General features: G+C 40.7%; 1 protein-coding gene and 2 non-coding genes across 3 annotated transcripts; 1 reads left to right on the top strand and 2 right to left on the bottom strand.

Moving 5' to 3' along the window:
- Positions 1-4,407: 4,407 nt before the first annotated feature.
- On the bottom strand, positions 4,408-4,480 carry TRNAA-AGC. The gene has a single exon. It is a non-coding gene; the product is annotated as a tRNA-Ala (tRNA).
- Positions 4,481-5,043: 563 nt separating this feature from the next.
- TRNAA-AGC lies at positions 5,044-5,116 on the bottom strand. Its single transcript has one exon. It is a non-coding gene; the product is annotated as a tRNA-Ala (tRNA).
- Positions 5,117-11,387: 6,271 nt separating this feature from the next.
- On the top strand, positions 11,388-24,024 carry ZNF322 (zinc finger protein 322). Its single transcript, XM_043450756.1, has 3 exons — positions 11,388-11,685; positions 12,471-12,559; positions 19,671-24,024. Exon 3 carries the CDS (start codon positions 19,853-19,855, stop codon positions 21,059-21,061), a length of 1,209 nt encoding a protein of 402 aa, XP_043306691.1. The 5' UTR covers positions 11,388-11,685; positions 12,471-12,559; positions 19,671-19,852; the 3' UTR covers positions 21,062-24,024.
- Positions 24,025-27,797: the final 3,773 nt, after the last annotated feature.

Genomic DNA, 27,797 nt, shown 5'->3' on the forward strand with positions numbered 1-27,797 from the left:
CCCCAAGTAGTGCAGAGCCAGGAACAGCTGCATTGAAATGGATAAATAAAACTATGGTGTTCTACCCACTGCAGATTTTCCTCCAAGTTGACAAAACAGCGAGATCAGAAGAAAATGACCAATTTATTACTTCTCTCTTCGGACGGAAAGGGAAGAATGGAACATATGCCAAACATTCTGGGTTTTCAGGGGTTGGGGGGAGTCTGCCCAAGGGACTGGTTTCTTTCTCACTTGACTAGAAGTGCTCATACCAAACTCTCATACTTTGGATGCTTGGGGGACCCTGAAAACAAAGGAGAGTTTGACAGCTTGAGGCCGCACCACAGAGCCTGCAATACCATCGATAAACACAAGAGGGAGCAAGAGACTATCCGCTCCGGGAAAAGAAGCCGCTATGAAAGCCTCTAGTGAGTTTTTCACTTCAAATTTGTTTTCTTCAGCTCTGTGACTTCTGTTTGGTACTTTCTTATATTTTCTATCTCTTTGTTGAGGTTTTCATTGTGCTCATCCATTCGCCCAAGTTTGGTGACAATTTTTACGACCCATTACTTTAAACTATTTATCAAGTAAATTACTTATCTCCATCTTACTGTTACAACCCTCCACCCCCAGAGGTTTTATCTTGTTTTCTCCTTTAGAACATATTCCCTGTTTCCTCATTTTATTCTTCTCTGTTTTTTCTATGTTCTAGATAAAACAGAGCTTTCCAAATCTTGAAGGAGTGGCCTCACGTAGGAAATGAACCTTATCTTCAACCTTGTCCTAGCTCTTTTTTCCCCACATATAGACATTTATTTCTTTGAATATTCTTATGGTTGTGTGAAGTGGCAGGTTCGAATTCTGTATGGTTTACTTTTGCTATTTTGGCTTGAGCTTTAGATGTCATACCTAAAGGCCATGTCATTCTTTGGCCTCTTTAGCTGCCTCAGCCCTGGCAGTTGGGGTTCATAGTTGAGGAACAGGCTCCAGGGGGGACTGGCCATAATCCTGTGTCTATTTCTCTTGGTGATTCTGGTAGTATGCTCTCTCAAAACGACATAAAGTCTCTGCCAGTGAACTGCCAGATTGTTCAGGGAACCCACTGGACCCAACTTATGAGGTAGACTACCTTCCAAACTTGAGGTAGACTAGGTTCCTACCTGGCTTCCCTAGTGGCTCAAGCAAAGAACCTGCCTCCCAATGCAGGAGACGCAGATTCAGTCTCTGGGTTGAGAAGATCTTCTGTATAAGGAAATGGCTACTCACTGTAGTATTCTTGCCTGGGAAATCCCATGGACATAGGAGCCTGGTGGGCTACAGTCCATGCGGTCTCAAAGGAGTTGGACAACACTTTGTGTCTAAACAACAACAAGGGTCCTACCAGATTGGACATGCTTTATCTATTGTTTCAGTAGAATGGAGGGGCGATGAGAAAGGCAGTCTCCTGTGCAGTCTTTTAGTCCCTATTTGGTCAGATAAGAATGGGCCTTCTGCCTGAAACACATCCTGACCAAGTGATAAACAGCCCACATAGCCTATGTCGGGCTTATAGCCCTATGTGAGAATCTATTTCCCTGTTTCATAGTTAATATGTATTCTTTTGTTAAGCTTACGTGTTCATCAATGACCCTCAGGCCTGCTTACAGCTTCCAGCATTTCAGACTCCCCAGGGAAGGGGTTGTGGCCCTACTGTGGCATGAGAGGGGTATGCATAGCTGCTGTGTGGACCTGCTAGACATGGGGAGCTGACAGACATACTAAAGCTGACCTTTCTCTGTCTCTTCTCTATGGAAGTAAAGTTTTATTCTATCCTGTGCTTGATTGTGTTGTGTTTTCCGTGGTGACTCTGATACCAGGGTGCAGTGAGCAGACTGGACTTCTATTTCTGGTGATTGGCAATAATGATGATCTTTGTTTCCCTCCAAGCAGTCAGAGCCCTCCCCTGACATCAGTGATCAGTACAGTCAACCTGTGAATTTATTGCCTTAATGGCAAAAAGGACTTTGTGGATGTGATCAAGGTTACAAACTTGAGATAAGGAAATACACTGGTGAGCCCAATATAATCCTATGAGTCCTTAAGAGTAGAGAAGGTTTCCAGCTATAGTCTTAGTTATGCAATGACATAAGACTTAGAGAGATGTGACATGCGAAGAAAATGTGCCTTCATTGCAGGCTTTGGAGGAAGAAGTCTATGAGCCAAGAGCTGCAGGAAGCAAATTCTTCAGAAAGGAACACAGCAGTGTCAACACCTTGATTTTAACCCAGTGTGCCCTGAATTAGACTTCTGAACTACAGAACTGAAAAACAATAAATCTGTATTGTTTAATCCACTAGTTCAATTCAGTTTAGTCGTTCAGTTGTGTCCAACTCTTTGCGACCCCATTGACTGCAGCACGCCAGGCTTCCCTGTCCATCACCAACTCGCGGAGCTTGCTCAAACTCACGCCCATCAAGTCAGTGATGCCATCCAACCATCTCATCCTCTGTCATCCCCTTCTCCTCCCACCTTCAATCTTTCCCAGAATCATGGTCTTTTCCAGAATCATGGTCTTTTCCAATGAGTCAGTTCCTCACATTAGGTGGCCAAAGTATTGGAGCTTCAGCTTCAGCATCAGTCCTTCCAATGAATATTCAGGACTGATTTCCTTTAGGATTGACTGGTTGGATCTCCTTGCAGTCCAAGGGACTCTCAAGAGTCTTCTCCAACACCACAGTTCAAAAGCATCAATTCTTCGGCACTCAACTTTCTTTATAGTCCAACTCTCACATCCATACATGACTACTGGAAAAACCATAGCTTTGCTAGATGGACCTTTGTTGGCAAAGTATGTGGTAATTTGTTTATTGTTGTCATTTAGTCACTAAGTCATGTCCATTTCTTTTGCGACCCCATGGACTGTAGCCCACCAGGCTCCTCTGTCTATGGGATTTTTTCAGGCAAGAACACTGGAGTGGGTTGCCATTTCCTTCTCCAGGGGATCTTCTGCACCCAGGGATCAAACCCCTGTCTCTTGCATTGGCAGGTGAATTCTTCAGCCCAGTGGCTTTGTTACAGGGACCATAAAGAACTGATTCACACCTCTTTCACGGAATACAAAGGAGTCTACAGTCATATCTGTCTTGAAACTGCCATTTCTTTCATTCAAAGCAACTTCAGGGTATGATGACCTTTACAAGTATAGCCTCCCAGTTAGTGTCTGATATATATTAACTGAGGGGCTTCCCAGGTGCCTCCATGGTAAATAATCCACCTACCAATGCAGGAGACGTGGTTTTGATCCCTGGGTGTGGAAGATCCCTTGGAGGATGGAATGATTACCCACTCCAGTATTCTTGCCTGGAGAATCCCATGGAGCGAGGAGCCTGGCGGGACACAGTCCATGGCATCACAGAGTAAAACACGACTGAAGTGACTTAGCCCACATGTACGCTATGTACGTTATGTACATGTACGTTATGACTAACTGAATGAGTAAATTGAAACTGTATCTCAGTTGTGTACCTAGATTATTGAGTAGGCTAATGTTGAGCTAATATGTAATGGTCCTCCAAAATAAGAGCCATGTATTAATTTACAAAACAATCTTTGAGTCACAAATTATTAATACTTCTGTACTATGTTTTACTTGATTTTTCTTCGTTTTCTCTTATCCTCGCTTCCAAAGTTTCTTCTATATTTATTTTGAAGGCTTCTCTTGTCTTAAACACATCAACAAACATCAACGAGAGCACAAAAGCTTTTTATTAACCTAAAGATATTATTCCTCAGCCTGCAGAAGGAATAGTGGACAGCGAACTGGAAGAAACTTGGCTTCCCGAATATTTTGTGGAACAAAGCAATCCTAACAGCCATAGACTGCTATCTCTTTTTGTCAAGTCTCTTCTGATCCCTTTAGACAGAATAACCCACTTCCTTCAACATTCTTATAGAACTTTGTACAGATATTTTTTCTAGCTCATATCCCATTGAGTTAAATTTGTCATCAATCCTAAAGGAAATCAGTCTTGAATATTCATTGGAAGGACTGAGGCTGAAGCTGAAGCTCCAATACTTTGGACATCTGATGCGAAGAGCTGATGCATTAGAAAAGACCCTGATGCTGGGAAAGATTGAAGGCAGGAGAAGGGGATGACAGAGGATGAGTTGGTTGGACAACATCACCGACTCAATGGACATGAGTTTGAGTAAGCTCCTGGAGTTGGTGGTGGACGGGGAAGCCTGGCGTGCTGCAGTCCATGGGGTCACAAAGAGTCGGACACAACTGAGCGACTGAACTGAGTAGATACACATCCCAAAAGGGCAGTAGGACCAGTCTTATCCTTGCCGTGAGGAGAGTGCAATGTGTGTCTACTTTTCTCATTTCTTTGTATAGGTTGCAAGATTTGTAGTTGTCAGCTGGAGCACCTTAGTTGAAGGAGCCAAAAGTGGAGAATGTGGGCATCGATCCCACTACCTCTCACATGCTAAGCGAGCGCTCTACCACTTGAGCTAATTCCCCACCTTCACACTTACATTTTTTCCTCTAGCTTTTCAGAGTACCATCCCCACTTTATTTACTCTTCTGAGCAGCCTGAACTTCAGAAAATTTCAAGGTCCTTAAGGAGATCAAACCAGTCAATCCTAAAGGAAACCAGTCCTGAATATTCATTGGAAGGACTGACGCTGAAGCTGAAACTCCAATACTTTGGCCACATAATGTGAGGAACTGACTCGTTGGAAAAGACCCTGATGCTGGGAAAGATTGAAGGTGCGAGGAGAAGGGGATGACAGAGCATGAGATGGTTGGATGGCATCACTGACTTGATGGACATGAGTTTGAGTAAGCTCCTGGAGTTGGTGGTGGACGGGGAAGCCTGGCGTGCTGCAGTCCATGGGGTCACAAAGAGTCGGACACAACTGAGCGACTGAATTGAGTAGATACACATCCCAAAAGGGCAGTAGGACCAGTCTTATCCTTTGCCGTGAGGAGAGTGCAATGTGTGTCTACTTTTCTCATTTCTTTGTATAGGTTGCAAGATTTGTAGTTGTCAGCTGGAGCACCTTAGTTGAAGGAGCCAAAAGTGGAGAATGTGGGCATCGATCCCACTACCTCTCACATGCTAAGCGAGCGCTCTACCACTTGAGCTAATTCCCCACCTTCACACTTACATTTTTTCCTCTAGCTTTTCAGAGTACCATCCCCACTTTATTTACTCTTCTGAGCAGCCTGAACTTCAGAAAATTTCAAGGTCCTTAAGCAGATCAAACCAGTCAATCCTAAAGGAAACCAATCCTGAATATTCATTGGAAGGACTGATGCTGAAGTTGAAGCTCCAATACTTTGGCCATCTGATATGAAGAACTGACTCCTTGGAAAATTCACTGATGCTGGGAAAGATTGAAGATGGGAGGAGAAGGGGATGAGAGAGGATGAGATGGCTAGATGGCATCACGACTCAATGGACATGAGTTTGAGCAAGCTCCGGGAGCTGGTGATGGACAGGGAAGCCTGGCGTGCTGCAGTCCATGAGGTCTCAAACAGTTGGACACGACTGAGCGACTGAACTGACTGTCTCATGCACAGGGATAGCAAAGCAAAATCCATCCTGACTGACTGACAATGGGTATTGTAAGACACCTGAGCTTAAGTTTTTGTAAAGTGGAAAAGAAAAGTCACCACTGACTGGTGTTAGTACCATGAATGTGGGGGAGGAAATTAGTAATTTGTCTCACAGATTTTTCATGAACTAAGCAAATATCTATTTCATTTTCAACTATGATTTATTAATGATAGGAACCAATTTTTTAAAAAAAAATTCCTATTTCCAGTGCCCAAATAGATCATAGGGTAGACTGCAAACTGCATAAATTTTAATGATAAATGAGACACCCAAAGGAATTTTACAACTGTGAGAAGCCATTCTGAGGCATTTGTTCATTCTCCTCTTGTTTGGTTATACTTCAGTGGAAAAAGCTGAGATACCCTAGGAAATCAGGAGGTGAAGAACAGCAATGCTATCCTATTGACGTTGTTGAAGCATAAACATGGTGATTTATTTTCTAAAAATACATTAGTTCAGTCAGTCAATCAGTTCAGTTGCTCAGTCGTGTCCAACTCTTTGTGACCCCATTGACTGCAGCACACCGGGCTTCCCTGTCCATCACCAACTCCCGGAGCTTGCTCAAACTCATGTCCATGGAGTCAGTGATGCCACCCAACCATCTCATCCCCTGTTGTCCCCTTCTCCTCTTGCCTTCAATCTTTCCCAGCATCAGGGTCTTTTCCAATGTGTCAGTTCTTCACATCAGGTGGCCAAAGTATTAGAGCTTCAGCTTCAGCATCAGTCCTTCAAAGGAATATTCAGGACTGATTTCCTTTAGGATTGATTGGTTGGATCTCCTTGCTGTCCAAGGGACTCTCAAGAGTCTTCTCCAACACCAAAGTTCAAAAGCATCCATTCTTTGGCACTCAGCTTTCTTTATAGTCCAACTCTCACATCCATACATGACTACTGGAAAAACCATAGTTTTCACTAGACAGACCTTGTTGGCAAAGTAATGTCTCTGCTTTTTAATATGATGTCTAAGTTGGTCATAACTTTTCTTCCAAGGAGCAAGCATCTTTTAATTTCATGCTGCAGTCACCATCTGCAGTGATTTTGGAGCCCCCCAAAATAAAGTCTCTCACTATTTCCACTGTTTCCCCATCTGTTTGCCATGAAGTGATGGGACCGGATGCCATGATCTTAGTTTTCTGAATGTTGACTTTTAAGCCAACTTTCACTCTCCTCTTTCACTTTCATCAAGAGGCTTTTTACTTGTTACTCACTTTCTGCCATAAGGGTGGTGTCATCTGCATATCTGAGATTATTGATATTTCTCCTGGCACTGTTGATTCCAGCTTGGGCTTCATTTGGCCCAGCATTTCACATGATGTACTCTGCATATAAGTTAAGTAAGCAGGGTGACAATATACAGCCTTGAGGTACTCTTTTTCTTATTTGGAACCAATCTGTTGTTCTATGTCCAGTTCTCACTGTTGCTTCTTGACCTGCAAACAGATTTCTCAGGAGGCAGATCAGGTTCAGTTCAGTCGCTCAGTCGTGTCCGACTCTTTGCGACCCCAAGAATCGCAGCACACCAGGCCTCCCTGTCCATCACAAACTCCCGGAGTTTACTCAAACCCATGCCCAAGAGTCGGTGATGCCATCCAGCCATCTCATCCTCTGTCATCCCCTTCTCCTCCTGCCCCCAATCCCTCCCAGCATCAGGTTACTGGTTTTTAATTTGGATTTAATAATTTCTGAACAAGACCAAAGCAATACAGATACATTTCTCTGCTTTGACCTTTGATATCTTCTGTTCAAGGCTAATTTCTCTTTGTACTGCAGTTGCCAGCCTCTCCTGTTTCCTAAGTGGCCTCTCTACATCAAATACCCCTTTCCTGGATCCTCAACCTCTCTACTGACTTTTTTCCTTTAACAACATATTAAAATCTCCTGCACCCTGCAGCCTCAGGCCCTGCCCAATGTTTAAGTCCTGTGTTCTTTGCTAGAGATGGTCTTTGTTCATCTTCATAGCGAAGCTTCTGAAAGATGCTTCAGAAGATGATGATACTGCCTATATTCCCTACTTCCCTTTCCACCACACTCCACGGAAGCTGCCCTTGCTAAAGATGAAAACCTCTTTTTTCCTAAACTCCACAGAGCCATTTTAGAGAGACAGAATAGCGTAGTGGTAACAAGCACAGACTTAGAAGCCAGATCCCCCAGAATTTAAATCCCATTCTGCTTATCAACTGCATGATTTTGCCCAAGTTTTGTACCTCATCTTCCTCATTTATAACAGGGGCTAATTGTGAGGACTTAAACACTTAGGATTGTTGGATGATTAAGTGAACTAATACTATAAAGTGCTTAAAACAACACCTAGAAGATAGTAATTATCATGTAAACCTTATCCAATAATCTTTGGTGCTATCTCATCCAGTATCTTTCATAATATTTGACATTGTTCTCAACAACCTTTTAATTGAAATTTTCCCTTGATTGTCATGACCTATTTTTGTTCATTTTCCTAATTTGCTGGCTGCTCCTTCTTATTCTTTATCTTGGTTTCCAGGCTTCCTGTTTTGCCACTCTCTGTATTTAAAACTAAAACAAAATCATATTTTTAAAGATTTTAAGTTTGGGAATAACTGAACTATTCTATGAATGGGTTACCATTTCCTACAAGATAAAATTCATGAATCGAAATCACATTAGAAAATCTCTGACCTATTTCCCATCCTCCATTCCAACCCCATCCTCAACTCCTTCCTTCTAATCTTCAAGTTTCACCTCAAGTCCCACGTTGTACAGAGTCATTTCTGACCCTTTCTCAAATAAGTGCGCTTCTCCCTGTTCCCACACTACTTTATGTAACTTCTACCTTTGTCACACCATGTGACACCTGGTGCTGTGAAGCCTCAGAGCAATGGAACTGAGTCTTTCCTACCTTTAAATTCCTAACATTCAGCCTGCTGTCTGGTGAATTGGAAGTGTTCCATAAACATCTGTTGAGTAAATGAAGCAATGAATAAAATAAGCACCTTTGTATCTTTAAAGAAAAAGCTACAGAGTTCAAGTCAACACTCACTGAGACCTTCCTATATACAATGCAGAGAATAGAATTCAATATCTTACCACAACACAGTCACTACTATTGATGTAGCCATATACACAATCCTGGCAAGCACAGGCTCTGGTATGACTGTTCATAATTCAGCTTCACTAGTTACTAAGTGTGTGATCCTGGACAAGTTATTCAATCTCTTCCTGCACCAGTTTCCTCCTAAAAGAAAAATAATAACAAACATCTTGTAGAATTTTTGTTACAAGTTAAAGAGATAATAGGAGATACTGGTGGCTCAGTGGTAAAGACTCTGCCTACAATGCAAGAAACATGGGTTCCATCCCTGGCTACAGCAAGATCCCCTGGAGAAGTAAATGGCAACACACTCCAGTATTCTTGCCTGGGAAATTCCACCGACAGAGGAGCCTGGCGGGCAACAGTCCATGGGAATAGCAAGCGAGCTGGACGTGATTTAGTGACTCAACACAATAATGAGATAAATCACGTAAAATGAGAACAATGTCTGGAATATATCACATACTCTGAAGTTATTAAAAATGATTTCAAATATTAAAAAGGTCTGTATAGAATATTTGGGCCTTACTTAGAAATTTTCATTATAAACAAACATAAAACTAAGCTGCAGCTCCTCTGGGGAAGAATTCCAGAATTAGGAACATAATTAGTTTACCTTGAATGTATGAGTGTTACTGTATGTTTGAGCCCTCTCAGTGTCTCTGGAGGGTATGGGGTTTAATTCTAAACACAATTTCGCCCCTCCTACTGTCTTGCTGTGGCTTCTCATTTGCCCTTGGCCTCCTCAAAGTCGCTCTACCAACAAATGGCCAACATCCATTGGAGCATCGAAAAAGCAAGAGTTCCAGAAAAACATCTACTTCTGCTTTATTGACTATGCCAAAGTCTTTGTGTGGATCACAACAAACTGTGGAAAATTCTTAAAGAGATGGAAATACCAGACCACCTGACCCGTCTCCTGAATCTGTATGAAGTTCAAGAAGCAATAGTGAGAACTGGACGTGGAACAACAGACTGGTTCCAAATAAGAAAAAGAGCATCTCAAGGCTGTATATTGTCACCCTGCTTATTTAACTTATATACAGAGTACATCATGAGAAATGCTGGACCGAATGAAGCCCAAGCTGGAATCAACAGTGCCAGGAGAAATATCAATAACCTCAGATATGCAGATGACACCACCCTTATGGCAGAAAGTGAAGAACTAAAGAGCTTCTTGGTGAGGGTGAAAGAGGAGAGTGAAAAAGTTGGCTTAAAAGTCAACATTCAGAAAACTAAGATCATGGTATCTGGTCCCATCACTTCATTGTAAATAGATGGGAAATCAGTGCAAACAGTGTTCATTTTGGGGGGGCTTTATTTTGGGGGGCTCCAAAATCACTGCAGATGGTGAGTGCAAACATGAAATTAAAAGAGGCTTGCTCCTTGGAAGAAAAGTTATGACCAACCTAGACAGCATATTAAAAAGCAGAGACATTACTTTGCCAACAAAGGTCCGTCTAGTCAAAACTATGGTTTTTCCAGGAGTCATGTATGGATGTGAAACCTGGACTATAAGAAAGCTGAGCACCAAAGAATTGATGCTCTTAAACTGTGGTGTGGGAGTAAATTCATGAGCTTCCCTTGGACAGCAAGGAGGTCCAGCCAATCAATCCTAAAGGAAATCAGTCCTGGGTGTTCATTGGAAGGACTGATGCTGAAGCTGAAGCTCCAATACTTTGGCCACCTGATGTGAAGAACTGACTCACTGGGAAAGACCCTGATGCTGGGAAAGAGTGAAGGCAGGAGGAGAAGGGGACGACCGAGGATGAGATGGTTGGATGACATCACTGACTCAGTGGATATAGTTTCAGTAAATTCCAGGAGTTGGTGAGGGACAGAGAAGCCTGGCGTGCTGCAGTCCATGGGGTTGCAAAGAGTGGGACACAACTGAGCGACTGAACTGAACTGAAGAGTGTTAAGACCCTGATGGTGCTCTCACCACTCCCTAAACTCAGTATTCTGCTCCCAATCCAAGTCTTTGGTCACATCGTCCAGGCTTTTGTTCTCTATATTCCCAGTACTCATCCTTCCCCTTTGATGTCTGAGGGCTTTTAGGAAACTTTTTTTCATTGAACAACAGAGCAGGGAGAGATGTAGCTATAGATACATTTACTTCCATCTGAAAGAAAACTCATTTCTGCTCCAACCCAAACATGTGATTATTTAAACTGATTCCAGCCCTGGAGCACAATCATAAAGGACTGGGAAACCTCCTACAATCACAGCAGTTCTACCCTCCTCTGCAGTTTACTGTACCCACACAAAACCAACACTACCCCCTCTTTAAAGCATTTCATCCATCTCTCTGGCCACATCTTAGGTGACGGAACGCTTCCACTGTGTTTTGGAAGCCTCAATTTCTTTCAGATCCTACCGCGGTGTTTTCCCCAGGGTCGGAGGCATCCATCTCTTGTGACGCTACTCTGGCCTACAGTTCTCTTTCAACAGCCTTGAGGAAAGAGAACAGAAGTTGGAGACTGTAATAGAAACAGGGTTGCTTCTTAGACAAGCTGGCAGTGGGGCCCTCTAGTTACCCCGCACACCTCCGCAGAGTCAGAAAGTACCCTTAAGCACAGTCCTCTTCAGCTCCGCCCCGAACCACCACCACGGGCCCTGCGGCGCAGGCGCCCCAGGGCCCCGCCCCCCATTTCAAAGGCTCGGTCCCTATTGGCCCAGAGGCCGGGGATGGAGCGCCCTGGTCTCGGAACCTGGGAGATCATGTGATTCTCGGGGGCGGGGCTGCGCCGGCCGCTTCCCAGCCAGGCTGAAAGGGCTCGGGAAGCTAGCTGGCCTTGTTGGCCCTTAAATCGCATACTGAATGGCCTGGCCCCAGCTACCCTCGCCGAGCCGCGCAAAGAAGGATGCTCCTGGCTCTCGTCGGCCTCCCAGGTTTGCTTTCTTTCTTTTCCCGAAGGTGGGCCCTTAGGTTCACCGTCCGGAGCCTGCGGCCGCCGGGAAAACCAAACCCCGAGTGTCCGGAGAGTAACCGGAAGTGCCCTCCCAGGCGGAGGGGCGGCGCCGGCTGCAGCCGGGGTAAGCGAGGCCCGCGGGGCTTGGGAGGGGCATGGCCTGCGAGGCCCAGGGATGTGTGGAGGGGTTCGGCGGGACTGGAGACCTCTCGGCCTCTGCCTGGTAGGAGCACCCTCTGTTCCTCGCGACGGTGCAGGGTCTGGAAACCCCCCTGAGGGCGGACTGAAAGGCGGTCAATGAAAAGTTGAAAGGAGGAGAAGCATAGTACTATCGTTCCTGGAGATAATAATAGTAAACACTGCCGGGCACTTTTCTAAGCGATCTGTATCTTTCACTCTGGGGAAGAAAAAACCAGGACGTTGAATGGAGTTCTCCACCCACCGCCCATCCCCATCTTTAAGGCAGAGATCGATCGTGTTTCATCCAGTCTGTATGCAGAAGAATCTGGTTTAATCATCCCATAATTATTATTGGAAACCGGCATTGTATACAACTTTGTGTCATATGCACTTATCAACTGCATCTGGAGGTTTATAGTGGTAGAAGAATGGGTCGTTGACTTCAGAAGTTGAGATAATACACTTAGTAGAGGCGAAAAATTGAAACAAGTAGAACAGGATTCGGGGCTTTATTATGAAGTTAGTCATTACCCAGAAGGACTCTCAGTATTTTGTTTAGAGCTCTCTGGGAGAAAACAATGTGAGGAGAAGTGGGAAGAGGTAAGTTATGATTGAAAGATACTGACAAGACTGGGAGGTAAAGGGAACCAATTTTTAGATGTCCAGTGCCAGAAAAATTAAAAATTTCACAAAAAATTTAAATTTCTACATTTTTGACTTTTCCTTCAGGAGAGGGAAGAATTGAGTATTGTTAATAACTATGGACTGGAGACCTTTTGGAGCCAAAAGGAAGACAGTCTTGAGTCTTTCTTGTTATGGTAAGTAGCATAGCAAACTGTGTTTTTATATAAATGGTGGAGTGTTAAGGGATAAGTGACGGAAACTGGAGGAGAACAGAAAGGAATGGGAGAAGATACTTGGAAAGAAGATACATGACGCTTTCTTAGCTCCTGAGGTAACCCTGCCTACCAGTGTTAGTGTATTTTCTACTCCTTTCCAACATGCTTATTCACCATAGGCTTTTAATTATTCCTTCATGATTGATTTGCAGCCCCCAAAAGACAATATACTCAGTGCAGGCCCTGGAGTCAGAAGATGAATATTTATATCCTGGCTTTGCTATTTACTAGCTGTGAGTTCTTGGTTATTTAACTTCCCTGAGCATCATTTTTCTATCTGTAAGGTACAAACATTGCTCTTAATACCTATTTTACAGTCTTGGAAAGATGAAATGAGATAATCCATGTAATCATTGAAAAATAGATAATCCCTAACCTGGGGCCTGATACAGTAAGCATTAATCAATTCAAGTCAAGTTGCTCAGTCGTGTCCAACTCTTTGCGACCCCATGGACTGTAGTCCACCAGGCTCCTCTGTCCTTGGGATTTTCCAGGCAAGAGTACTGGAGTGGGTTGCCATTTCCTTCTCCAGGGGATCTTCCCAACCCAGGGATCGAACCTGGGTCTCCAGCACTGCAGACAGACTCTTTACCATCTGAGCCACCAGGGACGTCTATTAAGCATTAATAGATAGCGCTTTATTGACTAATCTGCTTGTCCCATACATCCTTTAACTGTAAGGATGGCCCTGGTCTTTGAAGTTCTACACTCAGCCTGTCGGCTTGGACTTTTACTGCCAGCCTGTCTGTTCTGTGCATTCCAATCCTAGCCATGAAGTGAGAACCAGTCTTTTCCTAGGATGAGGTAAGAGAAACCTCTTAGCAAAGGGCACTCTGAAGCTGAGACTTGAAGGATATATTTTGGTTTGCCATTTGGAACAGCTAGGGCTGTTAGCCTAGCCTGGATTGCTACTGAGGCTTAGAGGATGATGATGACTCTTTTTTGGTTCTGATATTCATTCATATTTTTCATTCATTCAACAGACATATTCTAGACACTAGGAATATTGCAGTGAACAAAAGACTTCAGTCCTAACCATAATGAAAGTTATATTCTAATAGGAGAGAGAAACAAATGAACAGATATAAAATACCACAAAGTTGGATGATAAGTGCTATGGAGAGAAATAGCTAATTTAGTTAAAGTTGCCAAGATGTGCCTCTTTTTGAGGAAATAATTTTCAGTCAGAGACTTGAGTCAAATAAAGGAGCAAACTCCTTGGGTGAAAAGCATTCTGAGTAGATGGAGCAAGTGTAAAGATTCTGATGTGTTGTTATGGGAGGCAGAAAAACTACATTAGGTGGTGCAGTGAGAACCTTAGGTTTTATTGTTAGTGTGGTAGAAACAGTTACAGTATTTTTCACTAGAGAAGTATCATGATTTACTTTAAATTTTGACAGCCAGACTGTATATTATTTTCTAGGTGCTGACACCCATCTAAAAGACTCAAATATGAATAAGGAAATGGTTTCCTTATTTTTAATTTTTTTTCCTTGGTGCCCTACAAATTATCGGCTATTTAGGGCAAATATGACACCCTGAACTGATAAAATTAGGGAATGTTATAATTCATTTACCAGGCTATGACCATACTCAGAATTGTATGTTTATACTCTAACTCTCCTATTGATCTTAACAGCAGTACACATTTTAATAAGATAGAACTCCTGGAAGACCACTGTCTTATAGTAGCTGTTTGCATGACTCCAGAGTTTTACTTAGCTATGATTCTGAAGTCTTCCTTTTCCTTCTAACATTTCTCCGTAAATGTTTTTTTTTCTAGTTTTTGTATAATCCTCATATTAATCATTAACTGATTGAGTTATTTCATTATTTAGTTAATTATTTTAATGCATTTTGAACAAGGCTTTGCATAAGAGATTGGCACAGAGGATGACCTCAAGAAATGTTAGGGTTTTTGTGACCCTGAAGATGGTATTAAGAAAATAATAGAACCTGCCATTTACTGAGCATCTGTTAATTGAGTACCCAGGTCCTGAGCCAAGTCCTTTATTGACAGTATCCTAGTTCTTCTGGCAACTCCTTTAAGACATGTAATAGTATCTTCCTTATTTTGTCAAGAGGGAAATAAAAGCTGAAGGAAGTAACTTACCCAAGTTCTCATAGCCATAAAAGAACATAGTGGGAATTCGAACCAAAATCTGATTCCAGGGTTTGAACATTCAACTTCAGCTAGCATAGTATACCAACACTCAGCTCAGATGTTTTTAAAACACAAGATAAGATACATTTAAATTTTGAAATAATTTCATATTTACAAAAAGTTATAAAATAATATAAGAATGCTCATACACCCTTCACCCACAGTCCCTAAATGTTAACATTTTACTGTAATTGTTATATGAGCCTGTCTACTTACTTCTCTGTACATACATGTACCTTTGTGTACATTTTTTTTCTGAACCTTTTGAAAGTACAGACATAATGCCTCATCTCAAATGATGAGAGAATTAAGTCCTAAAGTCCTAAGACATGCTAAGCCCTAAAATCTTAAGAGAATTAAATCCTAAAGTCATAGATATTTAATGAATTAACTTCTCTCCCATGTAGTGCTACTAGCTAAATGCATCTTTGGGAGGATTAAAAAATTAGTTACTCAAATCATTTTCCATAGGGCTTCATTCTTTCATAGAATGCTATTTGAAAAAGTCTGTCCTAAATACTTAATTTTTTATTCCCTAAAAACAAGTCTATTCTCTTTTATTATCATTACAGTTATCAAAGTTAGGAAATTAACTTTCATATAATACTATTATCTGATCTCAAGACATTATTCGAGTTTAGCCAGTTGTTCCATTAATGTCATTTTAGGAAAAGAAAAACAAGTTATTTTTGTTGTCCAAGATCTAATCCACCATCACCCATTTCATTTAATTGTCATGTCTTTATTGTGGAACATATGCTCAGATTTTGTCTTCCATAACTTTGTTTCTTTTAAGTTTAAGCCATTTATTTGGCAGAATTTCCTTCAATTTGGCTTTGTGTAGTGTTTCCTTCTGATGAGATTCCAGTTACAATGTTGAATGTTCTGTTCATCTCTTTGTGTCATATTAGGAGACAATTTTATATCTTGTTATTGATGATGTTAACTGATCATTAGTTAAGATGGCATCTTCCAGGTTTCTGTGAAATTACTTTTTTTGTGTCTTTGTAATTATTAAATGTCTAGTGGGGAGATATATTCTGATTGTGTAAATATCCTGATTTTCATAAAACTTTTCATCCATTGTATTTTTGCCTGAAACAATTATTGCTCTTCTTTTGATGAGACATGTGATGTTTTTAATTCCATCATTTCTTCTACATTTAATTGTTGGCTTCTTTAATGAAGGAAAAACTTTCCCTTCTCCCTTACTATTTATTCACTTTTTAAATGAGTATGGATTCATCAGTTCTTACTGAGTTACTAATTTATTACTGTCTGTATTTATTTTGATGTTGTTTGTTCCAGATTTGTGTAGTGGCAGCCCCTGCAGTGAGGCTTCTGGTCCTCTTAGCATATTATCACCTCTTTTTTGAGCACTTCCTTGTTTTCTGGAACAACAAGATGTTTCAGCTTCATTGTGTGCCTTCTAAACCCTGAAATGAGCCATTTCTCCAGTGAGCCCTGGTTCCTTTCAGTGGGAAATGATATTTAGAAACCAAAATATGAGTGCTTGGTATGCTCTTTACTACTGGGATTTCAATGTTTCTGTGATCTCTCAGCAGACATTAGGAGACCAAAAAAAAATACTTTAATATTTCTATTTTTTCTGTGTATACTTCAAAACCTTGACTTCCTACTAATACTTTTAATTCCAGTTAAACACTGTAGATATAGAGTTCATTCTAGCCTTTCTCTTTTCTATGTTTCTGACTCCCTCATCTGACAGTGAGACATCTGGTTGCCTTTATATTTACTTATTTTGTCATTCCTAGTCTACGCATTAAGTAGTGAACCTTTACCAACATGGGGGAAAACTCCTACTAATTACAGTTCAGTAATTGTTTATAGTTCTTTTTATCTTTAGTTTGAGTTTATATAATTCTAATACTGTATTACAGAATTTTTTGAGTTATTTTTCCCCTCCTGGGTGGTTTTATTATTAATTTGAAATACTAGACTTCTTTGTTTTTATTTGAATTCTATTTTATTTTCTCCCCGAGCTTTTCTGTTTGTTTATTTATTGAATATGTGAAATGTAACAGTTTAAAAAGTTAAAATGTGTGTATTACAAAAACATATACTAAAGAAGAGTATGACTCTCTTTCCTTTACCCTTTGGTACCAGTTTCACTTTCCTGTCCTTTTGATACCATTTCCATCTGCCTTGTAATAACCAAACTCATTAGTTCTATCTTTTCTAAGTTTCTTTTTGACCAAATGAATAGATCCATGTGTAGTTTTTTAAATTTCTACTTCACTCTTAACGAAAATGTAGCATACTCTTTTACACCAGTGCTTTCTAAAATTTACAATTTATCCTGAAAACTGCCCCACATCAGTTCAGAAAAGTTACCTTCATCCTGTTTCACAGCTACAGAGTACCTCATTATATGTGAACATACCTGCTCTGTGCCAGACACTGTCACAGGTGCTAGAGAAACAGTAACAAATGAAATGAACTAAAATCCTTGTCCTTTAAGGGGCTTACGTTCTATGGAGAAAAATAAGACATGAAACGAGAGGAAGGGTGTTAACATATGTGGGTCATCTGGGATGGAGATGTGTCATAATTTAAAATAGGATGGTCAGTTATGGCCTTACTGAGAATATGACAATTTATCAAAGATTAGAGTGAGATGAGAAAGGGAGCCTTGAAGATGAGCACTTTAGCAGGGAGAGACTTCCAAGGATAAAGACCTTGAAATGGAAGTGAACCTGGATTGTTTGAACAAAAGCAAGGAGAGCAAGATGACTGGCATGCAGTACAAATGAGAAGAGCAGGGAAGTGTGTCAGAGGGACAGCTAGGAGTCAGATTTCTTAGGGGCTTGTAGGTTCTAATAGGAGCAGTTTTGTTGGAGCAGTGAAAGTGAGTATTTGGAGTATGTTCCAGAAACCTTGATAAGATTTAAGATAAGAATTAAAGACAATGAACAGATTGATTTCTTTTGAGGAATTTTGCTGTAAAGAGAAAGAAGTGAGAGTAGCTTGAGGATGAAGTGGTTGAGAGAAGTTTCTTTTTGGTGCCGTTGTTTTAGGAGAGGGAACGGCTAGCTTGCTGATTAGTATGACTCAGTGGAAAAGAACAAATTGGTATTGCAGAAGAGAGAGGATAGAATTGCAGGAGTGATGTCCTTGTGGTGAAAAGGGGGTGGAATCCAGTACCCCGACCAACAGATTGTCCTTAGAGTGAGCAGGGGCAGTTTGTCATCCATGGTAACAGAAGGAAAGATGGAGTGCATGACCACACTTGCAAGAGGTTGATTGTTGTGGTGAGAGCATGTGCAAGTGTTTTTTATGTTATTGTTTTTTGCCTGCCTTTGATTTTCTCAGTAAAATAGAAAGCACAGTCATCAGTTTTTGTTCCTTAGGTGACAGAGGAGGGGGTTTGAATATATGAGAAGGTCAAACATGAAATGGTCATTGAAAAGAGTGAGTGTGAAGGATATGGAAAATGGTGTTTCTTCCCCTGTTTCTCATGTTTCTTCTTTAGTATATTATTGGCAGTTGATAAATACAATAGTTTATTACATTTATCTTCTTCTCCCTTGAATCAGCCCATTGTTTTTCCTTAGTGTTAGTCTGTATTCCTGTATTTCCTTTTGGGCTTGAATCTTTAACTTATCTAGTGGTGTAGCCGTGCAGAAGATAGGGCCTGAGTAGAAAGACCTCAGGCTTCCCAGGTGGCTAAGTGATAAAGAATCCGCCTCCCAATGCAGAAGACAAGGGTTCAGTCCCTGGGTCGGGAAGATCCCCTGGAGAAGCAAATAGCAACCCACTCCAGTATTCTTGCCTGAGAAATTGCATGGACAGAGGAGCCTGGTGGGCTACAGTCCATGGGGTTGCAAAAGAGTTGGACGCGACTTAGCAACTAAAAGACAACAACAGAAAGACCTCAATATCTCTCTTCTTTCTGTCTCTCCTCTTTAATCTCCCAGTCATTTGAAGATGTGATTGTCTGTCTTATTGCGGAGGAGGAGTAGAGTGGTTGGACTGTGAGCACAGGGCCCTTTTCAATAATGTTGTAAAGGAGAATTATATAATTGTGATCTTTCTGTGTATAAGGACTTCTTTAAGATGCTCAGTCTTTGGGTATTTCAGTACATGTGCATCCCTCTAAAAACAAGAAAACCTGTTCCATATCCCTTCACTGTACAAAGAAAAGCTTGACATTAAAGACAGGTTTGAAGCCCAGGCTTTTAGCTACAGTCATTTTTCTTTTTGAGCAAGGTTTGTGCTCTTATGATCATATCAAAGCAGAATCTTAGATCCCTTTGTCATAATAATAGTTGTTATAAGAGCTAACACAGAATGCTTACCATGAAATACTGATTAACTTATTCAACTCAATGATGTGAGGTAACTCCCATCATTCATCCATTTTATAAATGAAAAAACTAGCTACAGGGTGATTAAGAAACTTGCCAGACGTCACACAGCTAGGATGATAGTAAAAGAGACTTTTCTCTCTCTTTACACTGAAAATTCTAATAATGATTTACCATTTCCTTCCAAACGTTCTACAGAAAGGACTGCACAGGTATTCATAGTCCCTTTTGGGTGGTTTTCCTCAAGAGCAGGCATATTAATTATTAGATGTCTTGATTATTCAGTTGAACCAAGGGCAGAGGAGGAATCCTGGTTTTGAGATCACTTGACTTGACTAAAGAAACAATTCTTCCTGGTACTTTCCATGTATGTGTTGCTGATTTGTTTTAGTTAGAGAAAAACTTGCTGCTTTCAACCCCTGTAAAACGTAGAGCACTTGTGGAATTTGATGCAGAAATTCTGTCTTTTCTACAGCAATTTTAATTTTGAGCATTTTAGTTATGGAAATATAAATAATATTTCTTCTTTGTCTCACAGGGTTGTAAATACCACATAAAGAATAAGTGCATGTGATGCTGGAAACTTGTAGAGAGGAACTACTCATGACTGAAAGGCTTAAAACAGATGTATCTTTCGAGTTCTTATCGAGAAAATGACTTTGAAGAAAATGATGGGTCAGGAAGACCAGTGGAAAACTCCCTAGGAGAGAGCCATAGAAAATGTACACTTCAGAAGAGAGAGAGAATCAGAGAACTCAAAAAAGGAAAATATATCATGTATGCCCTCAGAAGGGTAAAAAGATTTTTATTCATGTGCATGAGATTACTCAAATAGATGATCAGATATACCAGTGCCTTGAACGTGAGCAAAACTTTTGTGAAAACTTAGCTCTTATTATGTGTGAGAGAACCCACACTGGGGAGAAACCTTATAGATGTGATATGTGTGAGAAAACCTTCATCCAAAGCTCAGATCTTATTTCACATCAGAGGATCCACAGTTATGAGAAACCTTATAAATGTAGCAAATGTGAGAAGAGCTTTTGGCACCACTTAGCCCTTTCAGGACACCAGAGAACGCATGCAGGTAAAAAATTCTATACATGTGATATCTGTGGCAAGAATTTTGGTCAGAGCTCTGATCTGCTTGTCCACCAGCGAAGCCATACAGGCGAGAAACCGTATCTGTGTAGTGAGTGTGATAAATGCTTCAGCCGAAGTACAAACCTCATAAGGCACCGAAGAACTCACACGGGTGAGAAACCATTTAAGTGTCTGGAGTGTGAAAAAGCTTTTAGTGGGAAATCCGATCTTATTAGCCACCAGAGAACTCATACTGGTGAAAGACCCTACAAATGTAATAAGTGTGAGAAAAGTTACCGACACCGGTCAGCCTTCATTGTTCATAAAAGAGTACATACTGGGGAGAAGCCCTATAAGTGTGGTGCCTGTGAGAAATGCTTTGGCCAGAAATCAGACCTTATTGTACACCAGAGAGTCCACACAGGTGAGAAGCCGTATAAATGCTTGGAATGTATGAGAAGTTTTACCCGGAGTGCCAACCTCATCAGGCACCAGGCAACTCACACTCACACTTTTAAATGCCTTGAATATGAGAAGAGCTTCAGCTGTAGTTCAGACCTTATTGTACATCAAAGAATTCACATGGAAGAGAAACCGCATCAGTGGTCTGCATGTGAGAGTGGCTTCCTCCTAGGCATGGACTTCGTTGCCCAACAGAAAATGAGAACTCAGACAGAGGAGCTGCATTATAAATACAGTGTCTGTGATAAAAGCTTTCACCAGAGCTCAGCCCTTTTTCAACATCAGACAATCCACATCGGTGAAAAACCATATATCTGTAATGTAGCTGAGAAAGATCTTGAGCTCAGCCCTCCCCATGTATCAGAAGCCTCACAGATGTCTTGACCAGACAAGAAGTTATTATACCATAAACAAACAAACAAACAAAGATGTATTTACAATGTAAGAGAACTCATTTAAGATGGAGAACTCAAAGCAAATCTCAGATTTTCCTCAGAGCTCAGACTTTATTGGGGACCAGAAAATCTGCAGTTACGGGAACCTGAGAAATGGTTTGACCAGAGAGCTGTCTTTACAGAACCGTATCAATCACTCCAGTGAGAAACCTTACAAATGCCCTGAGTTTTTTGAAAACCTTCAGTCCAAGCTCATGTCTGATCACCCACAAGAGGATTTATATAGGTGGGAAGCTTACAAGTTTGGTGAATGTGAAGAAAGCTCTCTAGCAATGCTCACCTTTCCTCATTCCAAGAGAATTCAGATCAGAGGACGATATTTTTTTAATGCCCTGTGAAACAGTGCTTCAGACAGTATGCACGCCTCATTGGACATCAGAAAGCCCCACTGGAAAGAAACCCCAGCAGTTGTGAAAAAAGCCTCTTAACATAACTGTGACTTTATTACCTATCAGAGAAGCCATACAGGTGAAAATTTGTGTATTTGCCTTGAATGTGGCAAAAGCATTAAGTGAAGAGCCTTCTTGGGTTTGCAACCCCCCCTCCCCCAAAAAAAGAAAATCTGATGAAGGACCTTATGAATTCTCTGAATGAGAAAACTTCTGTCAATGATCAGTTCTTGTACACCAGGGAACTTGTATAAGTGAAAGACCATATAAGTAACTCTAAGTCTGGGGGAGAAAAAAAATCCTTGCAGGAAATCTCTACCTTATTGGGCCCCAAAGAAACTACTCTGGAGAGCGTTTTGTAGACCTCTATAGAGGTCTAACTGTGAACTGTGTACATTTAACAGGTATGAGAAGAACTGTTCTCATAGTTAGTTGACCCCTGTAGTAGAGATGACTTTTCATGGAGTCGACATGCAAACAGTTTTGTTTAGATACCCAGAAACTTGTTCTGGGAAGAGCTAGGGCAGGTCAGAGTAGGCCTGATGGGTTACTCAGGTAAAGATGCTTTTCTTTTATCTGAACCACTGAATGATTGCTTTACTTTCAGTTTTTAAAATTTGGAACTCTAATAAAAGAAAGGACTGTAATTGAGATAGAAAGTGTGGCATGTGTTACTGTTGGGAAAAGAAGTACATTGACTTTGCCTCTGTTGATTTTCTAATTCTTGGGTAGAACGGGGACTAGTGTGTTGATACCAGCATGGGAACCTTCTGCTGGTTGTGAAAAGAACCAAACAGCTAAGGAGTAGTTATCCTAAATCAAAACACTCCCCAGAATTTCCCCTTTGGAGAACGAGCCTCATAATAAGGCAGAATGCTCAGCGTTTTACATGGTGTGAATTGAGGCATGCCCTCAGTCCTCACCCTAAAATATCTTTCAGGTTATTGGTATTTGCAGTTTCAGCTTTAGAGATTTGTTTGTTATCAACACAGAACTGCAAATTCCAGGATGATCATTATGATTTTGCTTGTTGCCATATTTTTGTGACTTCATTTATCATGTTTCTTTCAATGGTAAGAGACAATCAGTCAACTCCTTGCAAAATGTTTAAGGGAAGGCTGACAGAAAGACTCAAGTCTGAGTCGGCACAGAGTAAAACACATACTGATACATTATTAATGGAGAAACGACTGATTTTAAGAATCCTGACTGAAGAGCTGGTGTTTTTTTTTTCCCCCCACTCCAACATCCTGTTTATAGCAAATCCAAGCCTCATGATACACCTTTCATTTATTTTGGTTCTGCCAAGGAAACAGAATACTTTTTTATTTCTGGGGAAAGACAAGTCACCACAATATAAGGTGTACATTTGGCTTGTAGAGTTCTAAATGCTAGAAGGGAAAGGGAGTTGGCAAATTCATCAGAGGTTTCAGGATAAGCACTTATCTCCAATTTAGTATAATTATGATTAACATTCTCCAGAAATACTCTAATCCAGGGATCTATAAATGCATGCTTGTGAGGTTTTTTTTTTCCCCCTTCCCTCAGGTTAAAAGACATTTAATATAAATACTTAAGAGTTCTCCAGTATTTGGGACTGTAGACTGGTGAATAAATACTTGCGGTCCTCTGATTTATCTTAGCAGATCCTGAACCCTAGGCAGCATTGGTGTTTGGACTCATTGGGGTGGCCAGCTGCTACACGGCCCCTTGTGTATGGCTCCAAGCTTTGATTTTAATGACAGGTTGGTGACCTGGATAATCTTAGGGTCAGAGGAATAACTCATAGTGATAAGGAATCTGACTCTAGGCTGTTTTTTCTTTCTTTTAGAAAACAGATCCTGGAAGTTTATTTGATCTGATGTGTTTTGGTAATTTTCATTAGCTCTTACACCATAAAAACTTGCTCAGTGTGATAAAACACAGGAGATGTATTTGTTTCTCTTTGATGAAAATCATGCCTATCACTAGTATATGTTTGACAGTTGTAATTCTTAAAATAGTGTTGGATGTATGGCTTGGTGGTGATAAAAATTAGTCCTTACGGCTACTTGTTAGTCATTAGAACTTGGAGAAGGGCACAGTTGTAACTTTGGTGGGGCAATGACCTGCCCCTTTCAACTAATCTTACTGGTAATTGTCTCTAGTCTTTAAGTAAATTAAGGATGGACCATCCCTCAGCCAAAACTTTGAGGGTATGAAATAGGTCTGAGGGCTTTTAACCATGGGGAAAAAAGGGTGTTGGTATTACTCATATAGAATAACCTGAGGTTGGAGAGGACCACTTGGGAGCCTGTAACCAAAACTAGAAGGTAACTTCTGGAACGGAGGGAGGTTCTCTTGAGACAGTGCCAACCTAAATCTACCTCAGGTAAGTAGTTAGAAGAACTTTATCAAGATTTCAGACCAAACAAGACACTTGTATTCAGTCAGTGTATTCCTATGCTTTAATGTTTTTGTTTTCCCTTAATTCTTAAATAAAAACATTGTTCTGAAAACTCCATCTTTGCCTCCACTGTGCTAAGAAAAAGCGTTTCCCCTACATTTGTGTTACAGTCAAGCAGATGTTCAGGAATCCTTACCGTGTGTACATATATTAAACCATCATCATGTATACTTTAAATACCTTACATTTTATTTGTCAGTTACATTTCAATAAAGCCAGGGAAAAAGAATAAAGTGGATATTCATGTGACCCTTAGGCCTGCTGGTGACACTAGCCATTGGACCATCACTTGAATTCCAGGAATTTTTTAAAAATAGGATTCTGGGAATTTTTGATGTTAGAGAATGGAAACCTGGAAGGGATTACTGTCTTTGCTGTAGCTTTTGGATTCTATTGGAGCCTCCCCACTGCATTACATACCAAGTGCGGGGAGGAGTAATAGCTTAAACTAACCATATGTGGGGCTAAAACTCAGAATCCAACAAAACTGCCTATGGGAATAAGCTACACCCTCAAAGGACAATTTTTGAACTTTCAGTTCCCAGTAAGTATAATCCACATATGACTCCAGTTCTGCCTTCTCCCACCTTGTCTTATCGTTTGTGGGAGATGGTAAAAATGATGGCGTTGGTGTACCTCCCATTATAAAGTTTGCTCCAGTTTACATCTATTTGCTCTGTCACAGAATAGGTCCTAGCGTTTTAAGGGGTTCTCACTGTGGGAAAAGAATAAGAGTTAAGACAGTTTGGGTTGTCTGAAGTTTGGATTGGTGAAAAGGGGAAGGGACAATGGTTACAGTTTCAAGGCCTGTGGCCTTCATGCTTATTCCCCCCACTTAAAGTGATGCTGGGCTGTGGTGAGAAATATTTCTGGAAAAAACTCTAGTCATATCCCTTACAAGTAAGTAGAGGAGGGATGGTGCCCCACTGTCTCTAGGGTAGAAGAAGGGAAAGGTGCTTCCCAGGACACACATGTGCCACCGGAGTTGAAATAGTTCACATAGCTTCCGGGATGACGGGGGTGGGGTGGATTTGTAATGCAACTGAAGCTTTCTTGTTTCACGCCCAAATGTTAGCTTGTGTCCTTACTCTACCCAAGTGGAGACTTGAACTTAAAAGCGAGGGAACCTGAAGGCTGTTAACCCTTGCAGAAAGAATCCTTTTTCCACCTGGCAGAGGACACTTTAAAAAGAGAGATATAGAGATCCTACTATCGATAGTGACTGGTAACATCAAATAACTGGTAATTAGCGAAGAAAAGAGAAGACTCATGGAGTAGCTCCTGGTGTGTTATCTTTTATACCCACTTTCAAATTCTCTGCAACCCTCTTGTACCTGGGAATCTTGGTCTTGATTTCCTGGCTCAAAAAGTTGCATTAATACATCTGAGAAAGAGAAGTCTTACACAGAATTCTAAGTGGACCTCCTCACTATCGAATCCCACATCTCTTCTAAATGAGGAGTCTGTCTCCCAGGTGGAGAAGTTGGTGCTGCTTTAGAACACATGAGGACAGTTTGTTTGGGGGTAGTAGGGCCATATCGTGGTTTGCCAATGGGCTGTTTAAACCAGATCAGTTGTTCTGACTGGGCAGGGGCCTGATAAGGGAGTTGTACGGAACTGTCACTGCTGCCGTGACCTGGCTTCTCCGTCAGCATCATAAGCCCACACTCTCAGGCCTCATTCCCCATCCCTATTCAGCCACCACCACCATCCCCATAAGATTGCCGACTACACGGAGAAAAACCTCCAGTAGTCAGAGCCCTCCTGACCACTTCAAATCTCTCTATCCTTTCTCTATGCCTCTATGCCTTTCTTCTCCTGAAGCAATAAATATCCTGGCTCATTTAACATGCCAAGCACATTCTCTCCAACAACCTCTGGAACCTTCCTTGTTTACCTCTCTCTGGATTTTTCACTTATTTCTTTCATTAAGATTTTTCCCTCACATCGTCAAAAAAATGTAGATGTCCTTTCATTCCCTGTCTTTTTTTTTAAGTTTGGTTGCCCTTAATATGCTAGTTTTTCTCTTTTTTCTTCCCCCATTCCAGAATTCATCAGCTTAAAATCTATACTGCCTCCATTTCTAAGTATTCATTTCCTATCACTAGCCTCCCTAGTATTTATTTTCTGATGATCAGAAGTGACTGTGGAAGATATCCATGAATAAAGCAGTGTACTGGGCAGGCACAATTTTATGGAATGTAGGCCAATGATAACCAATATTTAAAGGGAAGCGCAGTTTTCAAATGGCCATTCTTTGTGTTCCATTGTGCAGCATTAAGTCTTTATACAGACCAGTTAAGAGTGAGGAAGTTTTTCCCAATATTCTTTCCCTGAGAATTGAGAGTCTCAATAGAGCATCTTTACCAAACATGGATACTTTATGCACCATTGAATCTGGTATCATAAAGCCCAGTTTCAGAGCAACTTGCTCAATAATCTAAATCAGCTAAAAAGTAATTTCATGGACTTAGATGAAATGAAGTAGGTAGAATCTTGGTAAGCTCCATGTATCCCTCATTTGTCACTTACAGGGAAGAGGTCTTCAACTGTTCTTACACATTGTGTTACTGGGGCTTCTGAGTGCTTATTGAATGACTTGCCTCCTTGGGTCCTTCTCAGGGAAATGATATGCCTCCATGTTTCCTGGTGATCAGAGGAACTAACACATCTCTCCAAACTGCCCAATTGAGGATGAATATTAGGCATGTGAATCAGAACTTTTGAAGATTTCTATTAGGGTCAGGCAGGAAATTTTAGGGGGAGATGTACAAAGAAAGAACTAAGAATGTAATGACTGATGAGTGAGGGCCCAATATCTAAATCACTGCTATTAAGGGAAAAGAGACCAACAGTGATTGATGATGTCTATTTTAAGACAATGTGTGGCCATCTTGAACATTTAGAATATTCCCCAAGAAATAATAATTTAAAAAGAGGTACAAAAAGGAAAATCCCTCATCATCTCAGCAGTCATCTCAAGCTCTATGCTGATAAGTTAGCAAATAATTCTGCTCCTTTTCTTAGCCATAGTAAAGTAAATTATCTCTGGCAGCATGCCTATGCATTATATGAAGGCTGTTTAATGAAGAACGAGCATGTTTGGGGTTTTTTAGTAGCTCAATCTACAAGTGTCAACTGACAAAGGAAATATAATACTTGAAAAAAGCTTATTAAACAGGTTTTGCTGTGGAATAGAGAACAAAATCCGAAGACCAAGATGGCATTGTTAAATGGGAAAAATAGAGCCTTCTTTTGTAAATAACAAGGCCTGACTTCTTCCAAAGAGATGCTGATTCAATGAATCCAGAAGGGTCTGATCCTAGAAAACATTTTTTTGAATCTCCTCAAAAGATTGTAATAAGTATCTAAGGTTGAGAACCACTGACATACAGGCATGAGAAATTAAGATTTTTAAAGTCAGACATTAGGTGAATATTTCAAGCAGTTTATATTATTAATGATGAAAGAAAGAGATCATTCTCCACTACCTGGTGTAAAAAACAATGCTTATGCTGGAAACAGGAATAATTACCTTGATGACCTTGGAAAAAAATGAAGATAACTTCATCAATGTAATTAAAGGCAAGGGACAAAATCCCCCTGGACTAAGAAATTTAATTAGGGGGGGAAAAAAACTTAGAAATTTCAGCCTTTTTATTTATTCAGTCAGGGCTATTGTATCTTCTTGGGGATCACCAGAAGGTAAGATTGGAAAAAGAAGTTTAAATTACAAAATTTCTAACACCTTTTTTATTTCAGTGAGGTAGAAATGGATGGAAACCTATACTATGTTAGATACTTTCAAATCAATAGACATATTTTCTTCT

The sequence above is a fragment of the Cervus canadensis genome, chromosome 28 (genome assembly GCF_019320065.1).
Source record: "Cervus canadensis isolate Bull #8, Minnesota chromosome 28, ASM1932006v1, whole genome shotgun sequence".
NCBI lineage: Eukaryota > Metazoa > Chordata > Mammalia > Artiodactyla > Cervidae > Cervus > Cervus canadensis.